Source organism: Melanostigma gelatinosum (genome assembly GCF_949748355.1).
Source record: "Melanostigma gelatinosum genome assembly, chromosome: 4".
In the NCBI taxonomy this organism is placed as follows: domain Eukaryota; kingdom Metazoa; phylum Chordata; class Actinopteri; order Perciformes; family Zoarcidae; genus Melanostigma; species Melanostigma gelatinosum.
Genome location: NC_136637.1, coordinates 23,929,817 through 23,952,581, shown reverse-complemented (window position 1 = coordinate 23,952,581; position 22,765 = coordinate 23,929,817). Strand labels below are relative to the sequence as shown.

The window sequence follows — 22,765 nt, the reverse complement described above, 5'->3', positions numbered from 1 at the left end:
AGAATTGAGATAGAAACAAAACCATGCTGAGATTTTTATTCAAGTCTCAACTAAGTCATAGAAATGCTTCAACAATTTACATAGCACTAAAAACACCTGTTGTATGCTTATGACAGGAAAATGTCAAAATAGGCTGCAGCTACAAGAGATCTCAATAGCTTTTAAGGGCAGTTTTCAATCTGTACAGTTATTCCATTTATTAACTTGAGCAAGTTACTGAAAGCAGACACTATGGGAAGACGAGAGTGCAACGTGTTTAACTCCACAGCAATTATTATTTTAGACAAAACTGTAAATGCCAATATTTGCAAACAAGGCTATAAAAAACGTAGGTGGACCTCAGTTGTAAAACAGTTTTACGTGACTTAGTTAATGGCTTTACATTTCAGACTGGATTAAGACCAGATAATTAGAAAAAAATACTTAACATAAAAGACTCACAAATAGTACTTTACCACTCTCACAATGTCATACACACAGACAAGAGGCCTTTGTGATACTTTGTAGACTTTATAAAAAAATTGAAGCCAACAGATGTAAGGGCTCCACAAAATCTTCCAAGCGAAAAAACTAATGGCATGGCTCCATTTTCCCACGGAAATGATTGAAGTTTCATCTCATTCTACCCCAGCCTAAATTCCGGTTAGAAGTGCTTCAAAATGTAATCATTCCATATACATACAGTGTAAAAGATCAAAATAGGGGTTCATGTGGTAGAAAGAACAAGGTAGCCAGAAGCAGGAGTACAGGGGTGAAGAGATCCAGGACGGGCCGAGTGTTGTGTAAAAGAAAAAGGACATTTTCAGAAATAAAAAGGAGTTTGCGCAGCGCCACAAACTACCACACTAATAAGCTTTCCTTTTTGCCGTGATAAATAATGGACCAAACTGTTTGAGCGACAGAGCCTTCTGGTTTGATGTCATTATGGTACAAAATATCCAAAACATCAACAGTGACGTAACAGATACTGTAGGAAACGCTGTGTGTGTGTGTGTGTGTGTTGCGATGTAGTTGGGCCGGGAGCACTGTATGACGTCAAACTAGGAGGCAACCATCTTTAGCACTTGGTCCACAGCAGAGGTGGTTTAGGGTCTTTCAGCTTTCTACAGCGGGTGGTTCTGTCTCTGCAGAGAGGGAGTTGTCCGCGTCTTCATGCGTGTGAAGGTTTGGTTCAGCAGGGCTGTCTGGGCTTCGTCTAAACAGAGTACATAAATTAGTCACAACCACTGCTGTGCTTGAATTGTGTTTACTTGTGTATTAAAGAGAGGATGCTCAGATGAGCTTCGTCATAGCGAGGAAATGATACCCACCCATAGACTGTATATACGGTCCCACCATAACCCTAATAAGCATTTTACTAGGGAGATACCTGTTATTTTTATTGACCATGTACCAGGATCTGCTGTCTTCTAATGTTAGCTGCCCATGACAATTACATGTAGAGCAAAGATGCCCATGGGGTGTTTACCTGTTTGGACTTGAAGCAGTGTCCTCATTATTCTCCTCATGGACAGGTGATTTGGGATTTTCTTCTTCCTCCATATCATCTTTTTTCTGTTCTGAGTCCCCATTCACCGGAGCGGAGTCTAGAAAAATGTGAACGTAGATAAAAATAAAAATAACACAAATAAAAATGTAGATAATATCAAACCAGATGGAGACATGATCCAAGGTGGGACTGCTTACCTGTGTTTTTCGTCTCCTTCTCGTTATCTTCTGGTTCCTTGTCCTCAGGTTTAGCTGCCACCTCCATCTTTCCCATAAAGCGAAGTTTTAACTTGTTGTAGACCTCACTAGCTTTCTCCATGACTGCATTGCTGGCTTTATACCGCCGGATCTATAACAAAAACCCCCAGAAAAACATGAAAGAAGCTGCAAATAACGAGGATCATTTAAATGAAAAATAAACACTGTCCTGCTCTGACAACCCGGATTATAAGACAACAAAACAAGGTATGCCTATATGCCACATTTAACATCTTGTAAATGCACATTTGAAGGAATAAATACAATCCAGTAAAGCAATAAAACTAGAAAAGTAAAGTAACCACATGTTTATATAGAGTTATTACAAAAAAACACAGCAGACATGGCAGACTATATCGTGTCCTGGTATTTCTACTTACATTGTATCATCTCAAAGAGAAGCATAATTAAGCAATGGTCATAAATACTACTGGTAACCTCCAGAGACCCCACTACACAAGAGTCCTTTCTGGAAAATAACAGCGATATTCTGACGAATGTAAAATGAGTTTACAAACATAAATAAGAAGGATCGGCCAACAAGTCAAGAAAATGCACCTTTTTTAGAGTGGCAATAACTTCAGCGTTCTTATGGAGGATCTGGCTGGTGACGGGCACAGCTGCAAGTTCATCCAGGGCCTGTAGACACCGGTCTATGTCCTACAAACACAATATTTCAGTTTTATTGTTGGCTTAAAAACACAAGACAAAATGGGAAACTGTATCAAAATCATAGATGTCACTTACTGGGTTGTCCACTTTGAGTGCAAACTTTATATCACTGTGAAGTTTCTGTAGCTTTTCTTCTGGCAACGGCTCTGCATACGGACACACAAAGTAAGAGTCATGACTCTGTGCTGAATGAATACTTTCATAATTGATCTTTGTGTTAATCTGTTCACCTGTTGCACAGTGCGACTGTATGAAACACTTACCCCGTTTCTTTTCCACTTTCCTCTCTGGCAGCCTGTCTGGTCTGCGTTTGGGTTTTTCAGGCTTAGACCTGAGAGGAGAGAGAGAGAGGGAGGGAGAGAGGGAGAGAGGGAGAGAGAGGGAGGGAGAGGGAGGGGGAGAGAGAGAGAGGGAGGGGGAGAGAGGGGGAACTCTGTGATCTGTGTACATTCAATATTAATCAGGCTCTTCTAATGGGTTTTGCATACCATAGCCTTTCCCCCAATTGTGGACTCACCTCGCCCGAGACTTCTCTTCTGACCGCCTGGCTTTCTTCTCTTTTAGCTCTTTCTCCTTCTGGTCTTTTCTCTCCTTCTCTTTCTTTATTCTGGCCTTCTTCTGGTTGTTGGGCTTCTTGGATGACTTCTTCGACTTTAGATGAGAAAAAGCACAAGAAGTCCCATGTGTCAATAGCACCGAGAGTCACCTGCAGTCCCATTGCTTTGAATAAAGCAAAAAGTAACACATTGTTGTTGTTTGTTTTAGCATCTGTACCTCAGTTGGTGCTGGAGAATCAGAGTCCGAGGGAGCAGGGATTGGGGGTGGAGGAGGTTTCTTGGACTTCTTCAATGGGTGTTCGTCTACACCTTCATCTGAGCTACTGCTGCCGCCACTGTCGCTCGCTTTTTTACTCTTATCTTTGTCTTTCTTCTTTTGCTCGTCTTCCTCCTTCTCCCTCTCACGTAGCCTGCGGAGCTCCTCTGCCTCCTCCTTTTTCCGGCGCTCCTCCAGCTCTCGTCTGCGTTCCTCGTCTCGTTTCTTCCATTCACCGATGCGGTCGGTGTCACTGTCACTGTGGGAAAAAAAAACCAGAGCAACCATTATGCTCCTCATAATTTACATTACATATTACACATATATTATAATATATATACAATATGTGGGGCATCAATAGGAAAAATAATCAGCGAAGCAGCCTGACCTGTCGCTGTCGGAGGAGGATGAGGGTGTTCGTTTTGCCGGAGGAGGTTTGGGTTTCCGTGCACGAGGCTTTGGTGCTGGCTTCTCTGTGGGTGGGGGGGGAGGGGGAAGAAGAAGCAGTGAGCACATTTACACGAGCAAAACGAAGAGCATGACATCTTTCCTTCAATATCACACGACATCGATCAATCCAATCTGAGACAGGACTGAACCCACAACCTTTTTTGCGTGCCTGTGGGGCCTTGCGGGGCGGTGGATCTGATTCTGATTCAGACTTTGAGGCAGAGTGGGATTCAGAGCCAGACCGAGCCGGCCGCGGCTTCTCGTCCTCCGAGTCGCTGTCCACTGCTTTCTTCTCTGACCCGGATCCCGAGTTTGATTCTGAGCCAGACGAAGTCTTCTGCAACATTACAGATAAAAAGGGGAGGAGATAAATGAAAACAATTATCTTTAATGTGCAAGGGGGCTGATGGTTCACCTTTTTCTTCCCTTGGCCTCCTGCTTTCTTTCCAGCCCGTGCGCCAGCTTTCTTTTCAGGAGTAAAATCCTGTTGGGAGAAAACAAACGAGTAACATTTATGGGCTGTTTGAAGTTTCAACCAACAATCATTCCATGTTGTGTGCATCCATGTGTGTAATAACCTGGTCACTGTTCTTGCCAGAGTCAGACTCTGAGGGCGTGGGTTCGGATTCAGAGTGGGATCCACTCTCCGCTTCGTTTCGGTCGCTGGATGAGCCGCGAGCCTTTTTTGGAGCGGGAGGCCGCTAAAAAACAACAACAACACCACATGCATTTAAATAGAACAACTGAATTCAACTGTTTTAGTGAAGCTCTTTTTCATACATTGTGACCAAGAAGTCTATTTTGAATTCCACTCAATGAGATAGTTATAGCATAGTTAACGGGTGAACGCTTTATTGGCCCGAGTCACTGAAAAGCCTGTTTTAGTTGAAGCGGTGTTGCAAATTAAATGTCAATTACCTTAGCAGCTGGTGGCTTTCGCTTCACTGCTGGACCCTTTCCTTGGTCTTCACTCCCAGAATCTGAGTCAACATCGCTCGCCGACTCTACTTTCTGAGGCACCGGGGCTTCCTCTTCATCTTCCTCCTCGTCACTTCCTCCTCCAGCATTGTTGGCCTCGCTGTCAGACGAGCTGGCTGGCTGCAAAAAACAAAACATTGGAAGATTAATACAAATGTTGTGACATTTTACCTTTCCTTGACAGCCACAGACAGTGAAATGAAACATGGGGACAGAGATGCAGCAAAGTTCCCTGGTAAGAATTGAGTATTAAATGTTGCAGTAAGCATCACACCTTAAACTGCTGGGCATCAGGACGCCCTAGTCTGAACTGCAGCATTTTTATAAAAAGACAAGACAAGTTCATTTGTAGCTTTCAACACCAAGGTTATTCAAACGGCTTCACAAGTTACTGTCTAGCAGAGACCTGCATGTGAGTTCTAAAACAATGGAATTAAAAATCTAATTTATTTAGCAATAAATGAGCATGAATGGCTAGGAAATACCTTCAGGTTTCACACCTTGATTTAACTTCAAAGTCCATATTTACAGTATCTTTAAGAGAGTTAATGTTGAACTGTGGTACTTTGGGATTTAGGATTATTGACATCAGGGCAACTTACTGCAGGCGGGGCGCTGTAGGAGGCATGTGGATTGTTCTGGATCTCCCATAAACCTTCATTGAATCCCTTTCTTTTGTTGGGCTTTCCGTAGCGGTCGCTGTACTTGTCATAGGCAAACAGGTCCTTTGCTGCAAGGAATGCTCTGTGGAACAGTGACATAAAATAAAATGTTGACAAAATAACTAAAAACTATTATATTATCACTAAAAAATAATCAGGTTAATCCTTTCCACTGACTGGAGCCTTTGAAAGAGCAGACTGTGCCACCTAGTGATGGATTGATATACTGCAGGTGCCATCTTGTCAAACAGATGGCGTCTGATGCCAGATCAGACATATCAACACATCTCTCAAAAGCATACTGCACACTCGGACTGCAGGAAGTCAACGGTCAACAGTGAACCTTCAGAGAAGACCAAAGCTTAGAAGAGGAGACTGACGAGCAACTGTGTCAAATAAAAGTATATCATGCAAACAAACAGGTGAGGCCAGGTCCTACATATTAAATCAGCACAGTCCCTTCAACTATGCCTGACCAAAAAAAAAACACTTGAGTCGTGAATTTCAGCAAACTTGGTATTTAAATGTCCTCCTTTTAAATGGATAAAAAGTTAATTCCATTTATAGTCATTGAAGTGTTAACAGGTCTATGCATACAAATGACTTATTTCTCTAAACAACTGGTAATTACAGTACTGTACTCACGTTTCATGTGTCCCAAAGAAGAAAATTGGTATTTTATTAGGAGGTGGTTTCACTGCCCCATCAGCCACATCTTCAATCTGCAAAACAAGTGGCAAATAAAATAAAAACAACATGGGACCCAAACGTGATGCTAGAATGTATTCATGTTTATTATCTCTTGAAAACAAAAACATTGCAACTTTCAACTGATTAAAAAAATTGTATGGACGTGTGGTATCTTTTATGTTTAGAAGAGGGGGACAAAAATTGCAATTATCTCCAACGTCATTTTCCAAAATAACGTTAGCTTCGCTGCAGTTTAACGACAGGCCAACATCATATCGTGCAAATGATGCTGGTCGTGCAATGTGCCTGTGGGCCTGAAGCACACAACCTGTCAGCCCAACAATAATATCTAGTAGTGTATGTGTGTGAGAGGTCTCCATGTTACACAGAACCTTCTCCAGCCATACAGAACCCATACACAGCAGCTCATCCCCTCCGCCCCTCCGGCTGCTGCTAACGTTACTTGCTTACCCTGGCTGGCCAGTGGGGGTACCCCTTCATTTTAGCGAAGACCAGGTCTCCGGGCTGGAAGTTGTGTGGCATTGTCCCGCTCTTCAGTGCAGCCTGGGGTTTAAAAAGTATTCGGCTGCGTCGCCTCTCTGTGCCTCGCTCTTCGTTTGCTTGTTTTTTTCAGGTCGACACGAAACCTGGAAACGATGGGGTTAGCTAGCAAAGCTAACCGTGTACTAACGTTAGCGCGAGAAGAGACGGCGGAGGGAAGATAGCAACAACGGGTCAAGGCACTTCCGGTCTAACAACGTTTTTACTCTTCAAAATAAAAAGATTTTCTACTCGATAAAAAATATTAAGTGTAAAAAATGCAAATTAACTAACTGGACAGTAGTGCAAAGTTAAATTAACCAACTAGACAGTAAATGAACATCGATCTTGCAATTAACTGACAATATAATTTGACTTTATAAAATAAACCAATCTCTACATCAGAAAATGAGTTCAAAATTCTATCCAATGTCACCATAAAAGTAGGCCTAGGTGTCACATGATGTAGGACCTTAATAGTTATGCAGAATAGGTAAAGCAGTCTGTGCAGATCACACAGAGCTCCTCCCTTTTAGATTCGTATCTCAACATTTGAATATACTCTTCAAACTCATTTGCAAACTCAATCCAGCACCTTGCTTCCCGGTACACCGTATGTCTACTGGTACTAATTCACCGTGTACTACTGCGGCACTATCATTGAAGAGTGTAGATTCATTACATCATCCCCAGTTGGGTTCATGTTATCTACATATATCAACTTTCATAAATTCCAGTCTCATTACACACAATAAACAAACATTGTGCACTATATAGTATACTCAGAACATAAAAATTCTTTCAGGTATTACCGATTTATCCCCCAACAACTTTATTTGGTTTCTACAATATTATAAACAAATTGGAAGAATTAACACAGAAAATAAACTGGGGTCCGTACATATAGAAACTATAAACAAGTTTTCAATGCATTGTAGATGACTGTAATTCACTCTATTCCAATAGATTGTTTCATAAAAAGTTGGTCTGTTGGATACATGTATACATTAAGAATGTATTCAAATATTTAAAGTTACTGACTTTTATTCTACAAAGTAAATAATGCTTCGTTGTCATACCGGATATACAATCCTGCAACGTCGTGAGAAGCTTCACTGATCCGGATGGAGCAGCCTGATCGTTTCCATTCGATACGACGAACCCACCGGAAGACCCGCCTTTGTTGCCTCGCTATTGGCTGACCCGCGGACTCGTTTCCTATCCACCCAATAACGGATCATAAAGTGGAAGGGCTGCGTTGACCTCCCCCCAGATTCACCTCTAGTTAGAAGCCATGTTTCGCTCTCTGAGACGCGTCCAGCAGTTTAACTACAGCCTCCTGACTTTACAAAGAGGCAGCGTCAACTGCAAGCTCCACGTCTGCACGTCCAGAATGGCCAGTTCTGAGTACAGGATCGAGCGGGACTCGTTTGGCGAGCTCAAAGTCCCAGCTGACAAGTACTACGGTGCCCAGACTGTCAGATCCACCATGAACTTCAAAATAGGGGGACCAAGTGAGAGAATGCCGATCCAAGTGATCAAGGCCTTCGGGATCCTGAAGAGAGCGGCTGCTGAAGTCAACAAGGAGTTTGGCCTCGACCCAAAGATTGCAGATGCAATCATCCAGGCAGCAGATGAGGTTTCAGCTGGTAAACTGGATGATCATTTCCCTCTGGTGGTGTGGCAGACTGGATCTGGGACTCAAAGCAACATGAACGTCAATGAGGTGATCAGCAACAGAGCTATTGAGATCCTAGGAGGAACACTAGGCTCCAAGGAGCCTGTCCACCCCAACGATCACGTCAATAAGAGCCAGAGCTCCAATGACACCTTTCCCACGGCCATGCACATCGCCGTAGCCACAGAGGTCCACCACGTCCTGCTGCCCGGCCTGCAGACCCTGCACGCCGCTCTGGCCGCCAAGTCCGAAGAGTTCAAAGACATCATCAAGATCGGACGCACGCACACCCAGGACGCCGTGCCGCTCTCGCTCGGACAGGAGTTCAGCGCTTATGTCCAGCAGGTGAAGTACAGCATCATGAGAGTGAAGGCTGCCATGCCCAGGGTGTACGAGCTGGCGGCGGGGGGCACTGCGGTCGGGACGGGACTCAACACCCGCATCGGCTTCGCTGAGAAGGTGGCGTCCACCGTGGCTTCTCTCACGGGCCTGCCGTTCGTGACCGCTCCCAACAAGTTCGAAGCTCTGGCGGCCCACGATGCTCTGGTGGAGCTGAGCGGGGCGCTGAACACTGTGGCCGTCAGCATGATGAAGATCGCCAACGACATCCGCTTCTTGGGGTCAGGACCCCGCTCGGGCCTCGGGGAGCTCATCCTACCGGAGAACGAGCCTGGGAGCAGCATCATGCCGGGCAAGGTGAACCCCACGCAGTGCGAGGCCATGACCATGGTGGCGGCCCAGGTGATGGGAAACCACGTGGCGGTCACCATCGGAGGCAGCAACGGGCACTTTGAGCTCAACGTCTTCAAGCCCATGATTGTCAAGAATGTGCTGAACTCAGCACAGCTACTCGGGGACGCGTCCGTCTCCTTCACCAACAACTGCGTGGTGGGCATCGAGGCCAACAGAGAGAGGATCAACAAGCTCATGAGCGAGTCTCTCATGTTGGTCACCGCTCTCAACCCGCACATCGGCTACGACAAAGCCGCCCTCATCGCCAAGACGGCTCACAAGAAGGGCTCCACGCTGAAGGCCGTGGCCGTGGAGCTGGGCTACCTGACCGAGGAGCAGTTCGACCAGTGGGTGAAGCCCAGCGAGATGCTGGGGCCAAAGTGAACTCTGACGGCACAAGAAACAAAGAAAATACATTTTCTAGTCCGAGAAAAGACTCCTGCCTATTAAATGAAAGCGGTTGAACTGGATGAAACGAACATTAAGATCTTGAACTTCACGTCTCTTAATACATATTTTGAGTCCTGATGCTGCCGTTTGATGCAGCTTCTTACTGTTCTGCATACTGGTGTTAAACTTCCACTGTAATACACTTCTTAGACTTAAAACAGTGAATTCTACCATTTGATTGACAAAGTGTAAAATGGGTGTTTGTTTACCAACTATTTAAAGTCTTAAACGTTTTGACTATTAGTTGGTACCTTCAGATGTTCACACTGTGCCGTCCCAAATGATTCAACATGGACGACTGTACCTGTTTCACAGTATATGTGCCATTTGTTCAGCATCCCAGTTCAATTAAAATGGATTATTTTAAAAACAAAGCTTTTGTATGTTTTCTGCATAATTCATATTTTTTATGCACATTTTAAATGTATTAGCAGCTGATCTGTGGATGTTTGCAATGTAAGACAGACACACAAGATATGCATTAGATCCTTTATAGCATACACAAGAAATTAAAACGATTGACAATTGAAGGATTTTAATTGTAAATGTATAAAACGAGGAAATAAATTTGATGCGCAAGACAGGTGATAAACAAAAAAAAAGGGACCAACTGCTCCTCTTCTATTTGGTCCAGCTGACCTTTGGGATATCGTAATGCTCCGTCAGAGTGTCCAGGTGGCGATTGAAATCCTGTAAAACGATAGACGTACATTTTATTGTATCTTTCATTTTAAATGACATTTATTTAAATATTGTTTTGATCACCCAAAAATAATTTAAATGTATAAATGTGTGGACTCGAGCTGGACATGACTCACCTCCACTCTGAGTTTGTGTGTCTTTGAGGCTTTGTTCAAAATCCTCTCCATTTGCTTTAGAGAGAGAGAAGGATTACAAAATAACTTCAATAAATACACAAACGCCTCCAGAAACATCACTATCAGGATACTGCAAAACAGCTGAGGTTTTAAACAAAATGACGTAGCAATAAATCACACGCTAAAACCACCTAATGGCCTGCTGCAGCTGGATCTACTCGAAACATAGAATAAGTGTTTTATTCAAACATTGTCCCGTGTTCTTGTGCAGCAGATGTTACGCTGCTTCACCGTGTGTGTGCACCGCTATACATTATGTCGCAACATTCACTTCAAACAATTCCTTTGGGTAGAAAAGAGACGGATTAACGTTGTCATTGTATGAGGGGAGGACTAATACACAGACTATGAAACATCATTTACCACACCGCAGCTTACAAATCTGTTTTGAAACTATTTATTTCAGGTTGGGATTACTCTGCCTTGTTAAGAACAGTCTCTGTGATATTTACAAAAATAAATCAGCACTTCGGTGGAACAGAAAAGTTTACAAACAGCACAGAAGTTAATAATCGACAAACCATACGGAAAGTTTTGTGTTTTGGTTTCACTGCAGTATTGCTGGTTGTGAAGCTAAAAGCCCGAAAACGTAAATTGCGAAACTGTTTGCCTGAAAAGTTTGTTATCCAAAAAATATTTTTGGATTGATGTGTATTGTAGTGTTTACTGTTGATTATTACAACATCCCCTCTGTGTGAATCTGACGACTTGTGTGAAATAGTTTGTTCACGCTGGGTTATGTGTCCAAGTATGGACCCTCATACTAATATGGCATTGTGGTGGTAAAGACTTATGGTAGCGCTTTTAGGCTTATATAGTAAATATATACAATAGCTATGCCAATCACTGCAGCGCTCTAATGCTGGAGAACTAGAACGCACCCGCTTCTCTTGCATCTTGTCAAAGGCAATTTGTGCCGGGGTTCTTTTGTCAGCATATGTCTTGCTGCTTTCCCCCTCCTCGTCGTTTTGACTGGTGGCGAGCTGCTCCAAGCGAAGCTTGCTCTCTTTATCCTTCTTCTTCTTCCTGAAAAACGACATGTAATGGCCTGTTAGTTGATAAGAGGCTTTGCCAGGCCAATCACCCCCTTCAACAGGACAAAGAAGGATGATCACACTTATACAGGTACAAGATCAGATGCAGGCAACTAAACAGTGGTCTGTATAGTCAAACTGGTCATCGTGTGCGTGTAACCTTGTCCGATTTACATATATACTTATGTTGTTAAGGTGTCTATGTTGTCTGTCTGTCTGTTTATACATTTCAAAACGTGTTTGCTATGTTTGTTCGCGTATACACAGTGTTGTTTTAACGTAGCTAACGTTAGCTAATGTTTTGAGCCACATCTGTAACACTCCATAATGTCACAGCGAACAGTATTAACGTCACATTGGTTTTCCACTATTCGACGCTATTACGATAATCAATGTGCCCAAATATTACTTCATCGTTACGTACTCAATTATTGCAAATAAATGTGAACGTTACACTGTTTTTCTATATGCAATAATGCTAACATTAGCCTCTACTGAATACCAGGCGCTTTAGTCATTTGCGACTGTTTGTTTAAGTGTTTTTGTGGACTATAAAGAGTAATATTTCCCTTTTTTTTTTAACCAAATGGCACAAGACTTACCTTTTTCCAGCTGAAATGCTCCCTAAACCTTTCAGTTTCAGGGCACTCTTCTGGGACGCTGCGTACTCAGACATCTTCGAGAAGCCGTAAATCGTTGTTCTTCTGCCGTGTTATTATCGTACAAGGCTCACGTATGGCAGTGCTGCCACCTGTCGGTGTGAAGGGCTACTTGTCTCCGTCGTCTTGCAGTGCGTCCGCCCGTCCAGAGGGGGGCAGTATATACTTTTCACAGAAGCCAAACACGAAGCAGAGAAACGGAAGTTGAAGGAACTATGAATGTCAAACTGTGTAGCAAGGTGGGCTGCGTTTTCTAGTACAGTTTAAAATGTCAGGGTACAGTTTATTTAGGATAGCCACGTTAACAAAAGGCATCACAAGCAACGCTACAACGTCGCTGTGCAGGACGAACATATTCAATCGAATACAGACATGTGGATATGCTAAGAAAGTTGGTGAGTAAATAGGACATGTAACGTTAACGTTACCCTGTGCCAGTTGTAAACTAGTTGTAGTTATGATACGTCGAGTTGTTAGTTTTCTCCACTGTTTATGATTTAGAAGGGATAATTGTTTTGTTAGTAGTTGTAAATCACCTCTGGCCAAATCAATAACACTATAACACCGGTACACGTTTGTTTGTTTGTTTGGTTAAATCTTTGCACGATTGTTTAGTTTGTTAATTTAATATTGTTCTATTTTATTGTATATATTGTGCATTTTTATATTTAATACTTTTACTGTTATTTTTATTGCTTTACCTGTATCTATCAATGCAGCTGTAAGCGAAAAACATTTAATAAAGTATCTATCTATCTATCTATCTATACAATCACTGTTCGTGCACCCACCTAAATAACCTGTATCTCCATATGCATTCAAACCATTGTTAATGACAAAATGTCAGTGGCTTATTTTCTATTTTCAATCCACTCACATGACAAATCTCTCGTTCCCGTTCTTTGCAGTGGCCAAAGGGAAAGGGAAAGGCATGGTGAAAGAAGAGCACAGAGGCTCAGATGTGTGTACAGACCCTGTCAGACTTACTTCTTATGCAGTAGGGGCCAACATCCTCAAGCAAGGAGACGACCCCCACCTGAAGCCCCCTGATCAATATCCAGAGTGGTGAGGAGATTTAGAACTAACTCTTTTTGCATTTTGTAAAATGTATTTTCCTCCTTTTCAAGATATCTTATGAGAAAAGCAAGATATAAATTAACAAGTAAATGTGTCCTTTTATAACAGAAAACTGTGCAGATCTTTTAAGGAAGGATTGTTACTTTATCTTCTCATTTATGTCAGTAAATCCATTTTTTTTTTCAGGCATTCAATGTTGAGTTATTGACATCACTGTGTGACTAAGTTTAACTTATTGATGCTGGTGTGTGTCTCCACTGATCTGATCCCCCCCCCCCCCCCCCCCCCTCGCCTTTTTTCTTTCACTCAGGTTGTTCCAGTTGAACCTGGGGACGCCCAAAAAGCTGCAGGAGCTGGAGTCGGACACCTGGGACTACTGGAAGCGTCTGAGGAAGGAGAACATTTGGCGTTTCAACCGACTACATAAAGGGAAGAAGTTTTAGGCCTTCACTGGACTGACGGAGGGCTTCTTCCCATACGTCAGGTCGCTTCAGACTCGGCGGACTGAATTACCTGACGTGCTGTATGTTCAGAGCCAGAGTTCAGCTTCCTGAATGAATCTTCATTCGACCAACTCTTTGTCACTGCCAGTGTGTTATTTAAAATCCTGCAGCATATTCAACGGTCCTCTGGTAACAATATACCTGAAAGTTGAAAGATCATGTGATGTGATCGAAAGCTCTCAACTGCTACTTAGTGGTGAGATTGTTTTGTCTAAAGGTGGTTCTATTTGGTTCAGGGTTACTGCCTTGCACTGAATCAGTTTGTACATGTTCATCTTTTTTTCTGTTTTTGTCTTTTTCCCATATCTGAAGAGAAATGGCCTTATCATGTTCCCTATGTTTTTTTCTTTTCTTTTTGCTAAGTCATCATAAATAAATAGGAATAAGTAAATGTCCTGCAAAGTTTGTGTTTTCATTCTTTCTTCAAACAACATCATAATATGAATGTGGTAGCTGCCACTCTAATAATAAATCACTCTTTATAAAATGTTTATATAGTTTATATGTTTATATATTACTATAATTAATTATTGATTAGAAAAATAGGGAACTAATAATTGAAGTACGACCTGAAAGAGGAGGCGATAACTTTAGGTCAGAGGTTGGCTCCTGCTCGTGAAGCGAGGTGGGCTGCTGACATCAACCCAAAGGGGAGACATAACACTCCTCACCCACACTGAGGCTGTGGACCCCGCGAGTAGGGTCTGCCGTTACATCGCCTCCACACTTGGGAATCCAAGAGCAGCCCAGGATAGAGCATCTGCTGACTGGGCCCATTGATGTATGTTGTGATTTTGGTCGCACAACACTTTATAACAGTGTAGTTATTGAATAGTTTTCTGAATAAAAATGTTCCTAAATTGTGAGCTTATTTAACCAAAAAAAGTGTAGTATAACCAAGAGGAGCCCATTGATAGATGAAGTGATTTTGGTCACAGTTCATGACAATTAAGTTATTGATTATTTTCCCCAATAAAAACAATTCTCTTTTATGTAAAGGCACATTTTGCCAAAAGTCAGCAATGTTGGTCAAATTGCACTTTCTAACAACAGATGAAGTTTTTAATATTTGTTCCAACAAAAATTCTCCAAAATTATGCAAAATATTATTTTTTTATACAATAAGCGTAGAATAACCAAAAGGAGCCCATAGATAGATGAAGTGTTAGGTCACACTACGCTGCATGCCAATGAAGTAAGTTATTGATCCGGGAAGTCCGAATCTGTGAATCTCTTTCCAACTTTACCGATCTGTTTACAGTTCGGTCCACTGTATTGAACGGAGATGACGTGACTCTCCGGCCACGGTAGAAATGAGGAACCGAAATGAGAATCAAATCGTCTGGGGAACAAGACTGGAAGAACACTGATGGGGTGAAAACGTGCACCACGCAGCTCTGTTAAAGGCACTCGTTCTTTCTCTTCATACCGGATTCGATCAACGGTCTGTTTACTTGTTTGTAAAGTCGGTAAGTTTTCTTCACGACTTTGTTAAATGTCTGTTTGTTAATTGCGGAAGCGAAGTGGCTGCGCAGTTAATAACGTCGCGATGTTTAATTACATCTGAACACAGTCCGTCGTTTCATTTTCGCTGTTACCTGGATTATTTCCTGAATGCGATTACTATCTCCTGTCGCGTGCGTACGTTACCGTTAAAGGGCGGATTTTCCTCCGCGCAACCTATTATTTGATTAAACCCGAGCCTGTGTTTACAACTTGGTCGTTTTGTGGTGCACCACTTCCAGCGCCTACATTTGCGCTTACATTTGCTCTCGGTTTGTTTGCGGATACACGAATACACGATACGAAGATGGAGGAGTGGAACATGAGCGTCGGTGGTCTGGGGGAACGAGTCCTGGACATGCTGTCAAAGATGTTGGACAACACCACCTGCGGATGGAGGCAGCTGGCCACCGCTGTGTCCGAGCAGCCGCAATTCCGCTGCAGGTGAGACATCGAAGGCATCACTTAAAAGACGCGCTCCACACACGATAAAATGACTTCCACACTTTAACTTATTTCAACATTTACACTTCATCCTGTAGTATAGGGATTATCTTTGATGTATGACATGAGTGATAAACAGGTTTGTCCCTCCATCATAATGCACATTCCTGCAAAAAAAAACATGTTTGGGCCCATTGAACTCTCCCCACCAGACTAACACACGCCCATTGTACTCCCTCTGTGTAGTGAGAGCGAGCTGACCAGCTGCTCACTGCAGGTGCTGAGCACTGCAGGCAGCCCAGGACGCACACTCCTGGCTCGGCTTGCTGACCGTTCCTGCTCCCTGGACTTCCTACTGCACTGCCTGAGGAAGATGGACCACCAGGAAGCTGTGCAGTACCTTACCAGCACATGTGAGGAAGTGTCATTGCCATATGCAAATGTGGAAAAAACAACCTTTTTTTAGGAAATACCACTTTAAAACCCTTGTGTTGTCCTCCCGACTGCCATACACTTGTTGTCCTCTGGGGTCAACACCTGGTTTGACTGTTTTTAAAGCATATAGCATAAATTGTCAATGAATTCTGTTTTACACCTTTAGTCTTACTTCAGTCCAACACATTACCACAAATGTTTCCCTTCATTTTGGAATTTAGGGCCAATAGACCTTGTTTACATAAAAGTAGACCCTGTTTTTGAGTGAAAATACAATGAAACAATGAATTATTTCGACTTTATATTATTTTTTACGATTTGACTGATCACAGAGAGGTACATATCAAAGTTTAGTGAGGATGCTGTTCTTGAATCATTAGAATTTTTCTAATGGCAACACATAATAACACCTGTTGTCCTCTGGGGTCAAAAATGACCCCGTCAGGTTTGACTGTTTATAAAGCATACAGTATAAATTATCACCCACCTCTGTGTTTCAACTCCTTAGTCAACTTTATTCCAAGTCATTACCTGACATATAAAACATGTCAACATTCATTTCTGCAACATTTAAGCCTCCTGTTACCTTCAAATGTACTAACACTTGTTATCCTGGGGTCATTTTTGACCCCAGCAATTTGAACCTGCAGAACATTGTTAGAATTAAAATTGCTACCAAAGTTTATGTGTCAGGTACTTAGTTTTTCATTGACTACCGTAATAGAATATTTAGCGTTGCTGAGGAACATGTTGCACCTTCCAATATAAATGCAGTCCATTTATCACCCCATAGGTTTGGTTCTCCAAAAGACTAAGAACACACATATAACAATAAACGCAATGATACTCATTAAGTTCTTGTGTGTGTGTGTGTGTGTGGTAGTGGCAGAGCTGATCCAGATCACAGTGCAGCCACAGGCCCAGCAGGCCACAGTGGGGGGCAGGGTGGTATTGACCTGCAGAGCCTCCGGTCCCCCTGGACTCAGCTACCAGTGGTTCAGAGGCAAAGAGGAGGTCAGTCAAACCTTGTTTGATTATTTGAATGTAAATTACAACAATGGGATTTCAGGGCAAACCCCGAGTAATGTGACGCGTTCTCAATTGATGTTATGATATCACGATCACCACGTGATATCACGTGTGATATCACGTGGTGATCGATTATTTGCTTGTTTTAGATTTTGGATGAGACAGGGAATACACCAGAGCTGGTTCTGCGTCCTTCACTACCGGCCCACCAGGGTCACTATATCTGTCGAGTCCACCACGGAGAGACCTTTATCTTCTCCCAGTGGGCTCATGTTCGCTTTGTCCCGACTGCAGGTCCTAGTCCAGGTACTCCTCCTCGCCGCCTTCTCGTCTCCCTTTTTCCCTGTTTCCCTTGTTTATATTTCATCTCATGTGACGTAACATCCTCGTAAATCTTGTCATCTCAGGCTGCAGCAGCAGTCTGTTTCCAGGGTCAGTAAGTGGGCTGCGTATCATTCGTCAGCCTCTGTCCCGAACAGTGTCTGAGGGCGACTCTCTGTTCCTGGAGTGCAGTGCAGAGGCCAACCCGCCTGTGCAGTACGAGTGGTACCACAACATGTTGCCCATGACACAACACAAGACACATTCTCTCAAGGTAAGTCGGTGTATTCACTGCTGTGAACTGCTTACCGACTGTGTGGAACAATGATTTCAGAAAACCTTTTTTTTTTGTGGATTAATACTTTTATAAGGCCAAAAACCAAGTCAATAGACATATAAAGCCCTGTGCTATCGTCATAAAAGGGATAATATAAACAAAAATCAAGGTATATTTGTACGTAAGGCCAAACTAATGCAGGTGTCGAGACTTTATAATCAAAACACATTTAACTACCGGTAATCCTCAAATTTGGTCTCCATATCTTCTTTTATTCCCTGTAGATCCCATGTGTGACCACAACACACAGAGGACAGTACAGGTGCAAGATGTTCAATTTGTATCATGAGGCCTGGAGTGACACAGCGACGATCACCATCGGTGAGAGAAAGATAGAGACCAGCATGAAGTCGGACATTGCACATTTATACGCCCAATAAAACACGAGTACTGTGCAGTGAATAACTTCCTCTTTTGCACTTTTATGCAGGCCCCAGTTCCATCACTGAGGCATCCTGGGTAGAAGTTGATGGTCGTGGTCGAGGTATTCTTTCTATTCTGATAGTATCGGTACATAGAAGGAAATAGAGGAACTAGACCAGAATTTTAGTTCCTTTTTATTCTTTTCCGCGTCACTAGAGTACATCAACACGACTTTGATTCCTGTTTTTATAAGTACATCAGTGAAAGGCTTTCTGTGTCAAAGCAGCTAATCTGCTTGCTGGCATTTGTAGGTTGTGTGTGTTGAAATCATGCTGTTTTATCCATTGTGGACTCACCTGATCAACAGAAAGCAATGTGTTTGGGTTGTTACTCAGCACTTGTAGCAATTAAAACGAGACAAAAACATTTTTATTTACACCTTTTTATATTGGTGTTGACAGACTCAAAGGAAGTCCACATGTCGACCTGCGGACCAGGATTACGTCAGCTACAACAGCCGGTCAACCCGCCCCCAGCAGTCAAGCATTTCTATGGCGAGTTTTGTGCAAACAAATAAACACAGTGCAGTCACAATACGGTGCCTGTGGCTGACATGATTTCTTTCGTAGTTTTACAGCTCTTTCATGATGCCTTATCTTCCCCTCCACAGCCACAGACAAAGTCGCTCTCCTGATTGGCAACATGAACTACCTCTACCACACTCAGCTGTGTGCTCCCATCGCTGACGTCCACGAGTTGACCAACCTACTCAGACAAATGGACTTCAAGGTGGTTTCCCTGCTCGACCTCAACTGGCAAGAGATGCACAGCGCTGTTACAGAGTTCCTCTTGCTGCTTGACAAGGGAGTCTATGGTTGGTCTCTTGTCCATCTGGACAATATGTTCAAAACGTGAATCATTTGTGCGTCTCTACTTTTAAGGTCTACAACACAGGCTAAACACCTGCTCTACCCCTACATAATAAAGAATTTAAAGAGATGTACAGTACCACTGTTTTTCTACATAAAGCTTTTTTTTTTTTACAATATGAAATATAGTGTAGAACTAACTAAATGCTTATTTTAAACATACTTTTTTTTACCAAAAATAAGCTAAAAAGATTAATAATCTGACCAAGAGTCCATGCCAACTTAAAGCTAAGAGACAACACACTTCATCAAATTCGATAACACATATTTGTTACTCCTTCCGCAGGCTTGCTCTACTTTGCTGGTCATGGTTATGAGAATTACGGCAACAGTTTCATGGTTCCCATAGATGCGCCAGCCTCCTACACATCGGAGCACTGTTTGTGTGTACAGAATATACTTACCAGGATGCAGGAGAAACAGACTGGACTGAACGTATTGCTGCTAGACATGTGCCGCAAAAGGTATGAATTGAATGTTGATGTCCCAGCTTTTTAAAATCATGTTGTCAGATCATCTGCTGCAAATATTTATGCCTCGAATGAATTCCTTTTCAGAAACCTATATGATGACGTCATCGTACAACCAGGACTGCTCAAGGTGACGGCAAATATAGTGTTTGGATATGCCACGTAAGTTTGCGGATCCTCCTCCGCCGGTGTTTTAATTCACCTCCTCCAGTGTTGCAGACGGTAGAACAACCGGACATGTCTGAACTAGTCTCTCTGACTTAGGCTAAAAGGTGTCACTCATGTGTAGCTTGCTGTGTGTTTAGATGCGTAGACGCTGAAGCATACGAGGTGAAGAGGGAAGACGTGGCAAATGGCATCTTCATAAGCTTCCTCAAGCGGCGAGTCTGTGACGATGAGAAGGTCACGGTCATGCTAGACAGAGTGGGTGAAGGTATGTGGAGCAGGCGCGGGAAATATGAGATCTCTGGGCGTGCTATAGGAGATATCCATGTGGCATGGAAAGTATGATTATGCCTAACATTTAGTGTGTTTGTGTGTAACATTTGGTGTGTGCTGGCTCACTCTCACCAGAACGGTACAGAGCCATCGTTAGTGTTGTGATTAACACCTGTGCTGTTGCTACAACGACGGGTCCAAATGTCTGCTGTGAGAAAGACCTATTGTGGTCCACGACCCGGTTTACTGACACACCAACATGGAGCAGAGACATCACTGTCATCTGTCCCACACTTTTCTGCTATGGCAGCAAATAAACACAGTTCCAAGTTTTGTCTGGCGCACAAGAATGTGGGAGGAACATTTTCTTTAGCCAGAGAAATACTTCAAATCATTTTAAAATGTTGCAGTTAGAAGTAGTGTTACTATGTCTGTGTGATGAAACGTATAATGGAGGAATACTTGGCAGCATATACAAACAGATTCACAAAGTTCTACTGTCTTTGGGGTTAAACATTTTCAGAATGTAGCAGGTCTGGCCACATACCACATGTCATGTTACAGCATCGGCAGGTGATGGAGCACACCTGTTGTGACAACCCTCTTTGGGTTTAAGCTCGTAAACAGCACTAACTGACGCTTGGTGTATGTCGTAATGTTCTCCTATCAGACATGGGGCGCTGTGAGATCACTCGAGGGAGACAGGCTCTGGAGCTACGCAGTAATCTGTCAGAACGACGTTCCCTCACCGACCAGATACAAACCGCTGAATGTTCTGCTTCCCATTCAGCGCGAAACCTGCAGTGGGCCGTCGCTCACGGTACTCGTTTCACAAACATTAGCGTGGATTATGAAATATTACAAGAATGATTGTCATGTTTCTAGATAATTTAATGTTTGTTGAAATCAAAAGTATCGTCTCAGGGTGTGATTTAAATGTCTCTTTGTAGTCCTACCAAAGAGCCTTTGCCTGCAGTTTGACTGTGGAGTGAAGGTTCAGCTTGGATTTGCTGCAGAGTTCTCCAACATCATGGTCATCTACACGCGGATACTTGAGAAGCCCCAAGAAATAGTTTCCTGCTGTGCTCAGCTTACTGACTTCCCTGAGGTTTGTAAGCCGATATTACACATTGAGATTTCAAAAAAATATTGTTTTTGCCTGTACTGACTAATCATGCTTGCGGCCTGTGTTTCAAAATACAATATATTGAAAGTGGGAATTAATCTGTCATCATGTTACAACCTTAACTTGATGTTTAGAGGAACACAAGGAGAAACAAAGTTTACCCAACCTTTGAATTAAAGGGAACGACAGTGAGAAAAAGACTACCGAAGCACTTTAGTGTAACAATAAGTGCTGCTTTTTTCATGAAGCTGATTAACAAAGAAAGCAAATAAGGCGTCAGGGTCTCAAAGACAAAAAAAAAACATATAAAAGAGCAGAGCTGTGTCAAGATGCTGCTACATAAAATGCAACATGTCACCAGTTAGCCTCCACCACAGAGCAGCAGCACCAGCTCAAAGGCCAAAAAGGGACAGACACATTGAATTTGGAAGTAAATATGCAGCTCCAATGATTGTTGAATGAGGTCCAGGTGTGATCAGGTGTAAGTGATCCAGGCACTGAGAAAGGGGTGTGGCAGACCTGAGACAGCTCTCTTCCAACAAGAGGGCGGAGATAAAATCAGTGGACGTAACACATGGATACTTGAAGCACACACACACACACACACAAAAAAAAAAAGTACTGTACTGACCTTTATCTGTCTTACTTTGGCAGGATGTGGACATTGATTTGAAGAAGAGTAACCAGGAGACTCTACTCGAAGCCGGCAGTTTATTGTTGATCAAAGAAAATCTTCCTTCACCAGAAGTCCCAAGTCTCTACACACGAATCCGATGCCTGCAGAGACTCAGGGTCAGGCAATGTTATTATTTTCATAATAACTTCTCTTTTTTTATGTTCTAGCAGAAACCTTGTATTTGTTTATGACCTCTTCAGACAAATTAGTCGTATTTGGCACAGTCACAAATAAGTCTTACACCACCATTTCCAATTTAAAAGTATGTAATTAAGTATGTTAACAGAAGAATTTATGTTACATTGATTTATTTTCATATTTTAAGTAAATATTCATACGTTTATGGAAAAGTTTGGAACTCAGAGCCCAGCCCTTTTATATTTTTACTATAAAGCTGAAAAACACATTCTTGCTCTTCACTGTCTTTATAGAGGGAGCTCACATTCACCATCTGCCTTCATTACATCTATTCCAACATGGATGATGAGGTACAGGAAAGGAAACCAGTGACAGTTGGTAAACCACTGGTCTCCAAACTCAACCTGCATGAGCCCAGACCGCCTCACGCCCGCTCTGCCTCCTCATCCGTCAGCCTCGACTCCTTCAACCTTCTTGAGAGCTCCTCCTCTGTTGGTTCGGCCTCAAATGCGTGGTTATATCCTGCACAATCTGGCAGAGAATCCTCAACGATTGACTCGCCAACTTCATCCAGAAGTGCCAACATGCCAGAGGAGACTGACTGTGAATTTGATGCCCCTCAACCACTTGTTGCCAGCAAAAGCCTGCCCCACAGCCAAATAAATGACACGAATTACAAATTTAGTGACATGTACAATTTTCATTCTCACTGAGCATTATGAAACCAATGATTAAATCATTCCACCAACACAACCATTTTTGTAACGTTTTATGCATATTTCTTTTCAAGAATTTGATACATTACAATGCATTGAAAAAAATATGGGCTCTATTTGTAAGAAGGAAGCAATAAAAACATCCCTTTAAGATTAATTGTATACACTGTTGTCTGCTTCAGTTTTTTGTAACTTGTATTACACCTCATGTGCATTCGTACACCCGTTGGTTGACATCGCTGTATGTGATTTATCCTGTGCTGGTCTCTGCACTACAA

General features: G+C 42.7%; 5 protein-coding genes across 6 annotated transcripts; 3 read left to right on the top strand and 2 right to left on the bottom strand.

Annotated features, from left to right (window-relative positions):
* Nucleotides 1–49: 49 nt before the first annotated feature.
* hdgfl2 (HDGF like 2) lies at nt 50–6,702 on the bottom strand. Of its 2 annotated transcripts, XM_079266835.1 has the most exons (17): nt 6,483–6,702; nt 5,967–6,043; nt 5,262–5,403; nt 4,934–4,969; nt 4,600–4,779; nt 4,260–4,382; nt 4,097–4,165; nt 3,838–4,018; nt 3,620–3,704; nt 3,193–3,490; nt 2,936–3,069; nt 2,682–2,749; nt 2,494–2,564; nt 2,305–2,406; nt 1,687–1,837; nt 1,469–1,586; nt 50–1,195 (listed from the first exon to the last, which is right to left on the bottom strand). In XM_079266835.1, exons 1-17 carry the CDS (start codon nt 6,552–6,554, stop codon nt 1,096–1,098), a joined length of 2,007 nt encoding a protein of 668 aa, XP_079122961.1. In that variant the 5' UTR covers nt 6,555–6,702; the 3' UTR covers nt 50–1,095. The 2 variants fall into 2 exon arrangements, with proteins under 2 accessions (XP_079122961.1, XP_079122962.1); XM_079266836.1 differs by lacking the exon at nt 4,934–4,969.
* A 1,086-nt stretch (nt 6,703–7,788) lies between these two features.
* On the top strand, nt 7,789–9,766 carry fh (fumarate hydratase). Its single transcript, XM_079267125.1, has one exon. It carries the CDS (start codon nt 7,846–7,848, stop codon nt 9,343–9,345), a length of 1,500 nt encoding a protein of 499 aa, XP_079123251.1. The 5' UTR covers nt 7,789–7,845; the 3' UTR covers nt 9,346–9,766.
* A 126-nt stretch (nt 9,767–9,892) lies between these two features.
* On the bottom strand, nt 9,893–12,032 carry fam32a (family with sequence similarity 32 member A). The gene is made up of 4 exons (XM_079267127.1): nt 11,926–12,032; nt 11,171–11,315; nt 10,230–10,283; nt 9,893–10,101 (listed from the first exon to the last, which is right to left on the bottom strand). The coding sequence occupies exons 1-4, from the start codon at nt 11,997–11,999 to the stop codon at nt 10,033–10,035; spliced, it is 342 nt and encodes a 113-aa protein (XP_079123253.1). The 5' UTR covers nt 12,000–12,032; the 3' UTR covers nt 9,893–10,032.
* A 150-nt stretch (nt 12,033–12,182) lies between these two features.
* mrpl54 (mitochondrial ribosomal protein L54) lies at nt 12,183–13,957 on the top strand. The gene is made up of 3 exons (XM_079266590.1): nt 12,183–12,377; nt 12,891–13,047; nt 13,370–13,957. The coding sequence occupies exons 1-3, from the start codon at nt 12,251–12,253 to the stop codon at nt 13,500–13,502; spliced, it is 417 nt and encodes a 138-aa protein (XP_079122716.1). The 5' UTR covers nt 12,183–12,250; the 3' UTR covers nt 13,503–13,957.
* Nucleotides 13,958–14,803: 846 nt separating this feature from the next.
* Nucleotides 14,804–22,610, top strand: malt2 (MALT paracaspase 2). The gene is made up of 17 exons (XM_079266954.1): nt 14,804–15,031; nt 15,373–15,509; nt 15,756–15,922; nt 16,828–16,958; nt 17,123–17,279; nt 17,381–17,568; nt 17,856–17,952; nt 18,062–18,115; nt 18,456–18,548; nt 18,665–18,868; nt 19,210–19,387; nt 19,481–19,555; nt 19,699–19,826; nt 20,502–20,651; nt 20,782–20,939; nt 21,612–21,749; nt 22,065–22,610. The coding sequence occupies exons 2-17, from the start codon at nt 15,373–15,375 to the stop codon at nt 22,482–22,484; spliced, it is 2,475 nt and encodes an 824-aa protein (XP_079123080.1). The 5' UTR covers nt 14,804–15,031; the 3' UTR covers nt 22,485–22,610.
* The last annotated feature ends 155 nt before the right edge of the window (nt 22,611–22,765 follow it).

Excerpts from the sequence above, each read along its gene's own strand:
- hdgfl2 (XM_079266835.1), bottom strand. The coding sequence starts at position 6,554 with ATGCCACACAACTTCCAGCCCGGAGACCTGGTCTTCGCTAAAATGAAG. Across the intron at positions 4,970-5,261 it reads CCTACAGCGCCCCGCCTGCA|TTCAGACTAGGGCGTCCTGA; the intron begins GTAAGTTGCCCT and ends AAAATGCTGCAG. Across the intron at positions 4,166-4,259 it reads CTGGCAAGAACAGTGACCAG|GATTTTACTCCTGAAAAGAA; the intron begins GTTATTACACAC and ends TTCTCCCAACAG.
- fh (XM_079267125.1), top strand. The coding sequence starts at position 7,846 with ATGTTTCGCTCTCTGAGACGCGTCCAGCAGTTTAACTACAGCCTCCTG.
- fam32a (XM_079267127.1), bottom strand. The coding sequence starts at position 11,999 with ATGTCTGAGTACGCAGCGTCCCAGAAGAGTGCCCTGAAACTGAAAGGT. Across the intron at positions 11,316-11,925 it reads AGCATTTCAGCTGGAAAAAG|GAAGAAGAAGAAGGATAAAG; the intron begins GTAAGTCTTGTG and ends GTCGTTTTTCAG. Across the intron at positions 10,284-11,170 it reads ACAAGATGCAAGAGAAGCGG|CAAATGGAGAGGATTTTGAA; the intron begins GTGCGTTCTAGT and ends CTCTCTCTAAAG.
- mrpl54 (XM_079266590.1), top strand. The coding sequence starts at position 12,251 with ATGTCAGGGTACAGTTTATTTAGGATAGCCACGTTAACAAAAGGCATC. Across the intron at positions 12,378-12,890 it reads TGGATATGCTAAGAAAGTTG|TGGCCAAAGGGAAAGGGAAA; the intron begins GTGAGTAAATAG and ends CGTTCTTTGCAG. Across the intron at positions 13,048-13,369 it reads CCTGATCAATATCCAGAGTG|GTTGTTCCAGTTGAACCTGG; the intron begins GTGAGGAGATTT and ends TCTTTCACTCAG.
- malt2 (XM_079266954.1), top strand. The coding sequence starts at position 15,373 with ATGGAGGAGTGGAACATGAGCGTCGGTGGTCTGGGGGAACGAGTCCTG. Across the intron at positions 19,827-20,501 it reads GCTAGACAGAGTGGGTGAAG|ACATGGGGCGCTGTGAGATC; the intron begins GTATGTGGAGCA and ends TTCTCCTATCAG. Across the intron at positions 21,750-22,064 it reads GATGCCTGCAGAGACTCAGG|AGGGAGCTCACATTCACCAT; the intron begins GTCAGGCAATGT and ends CTGTCTTTATAG.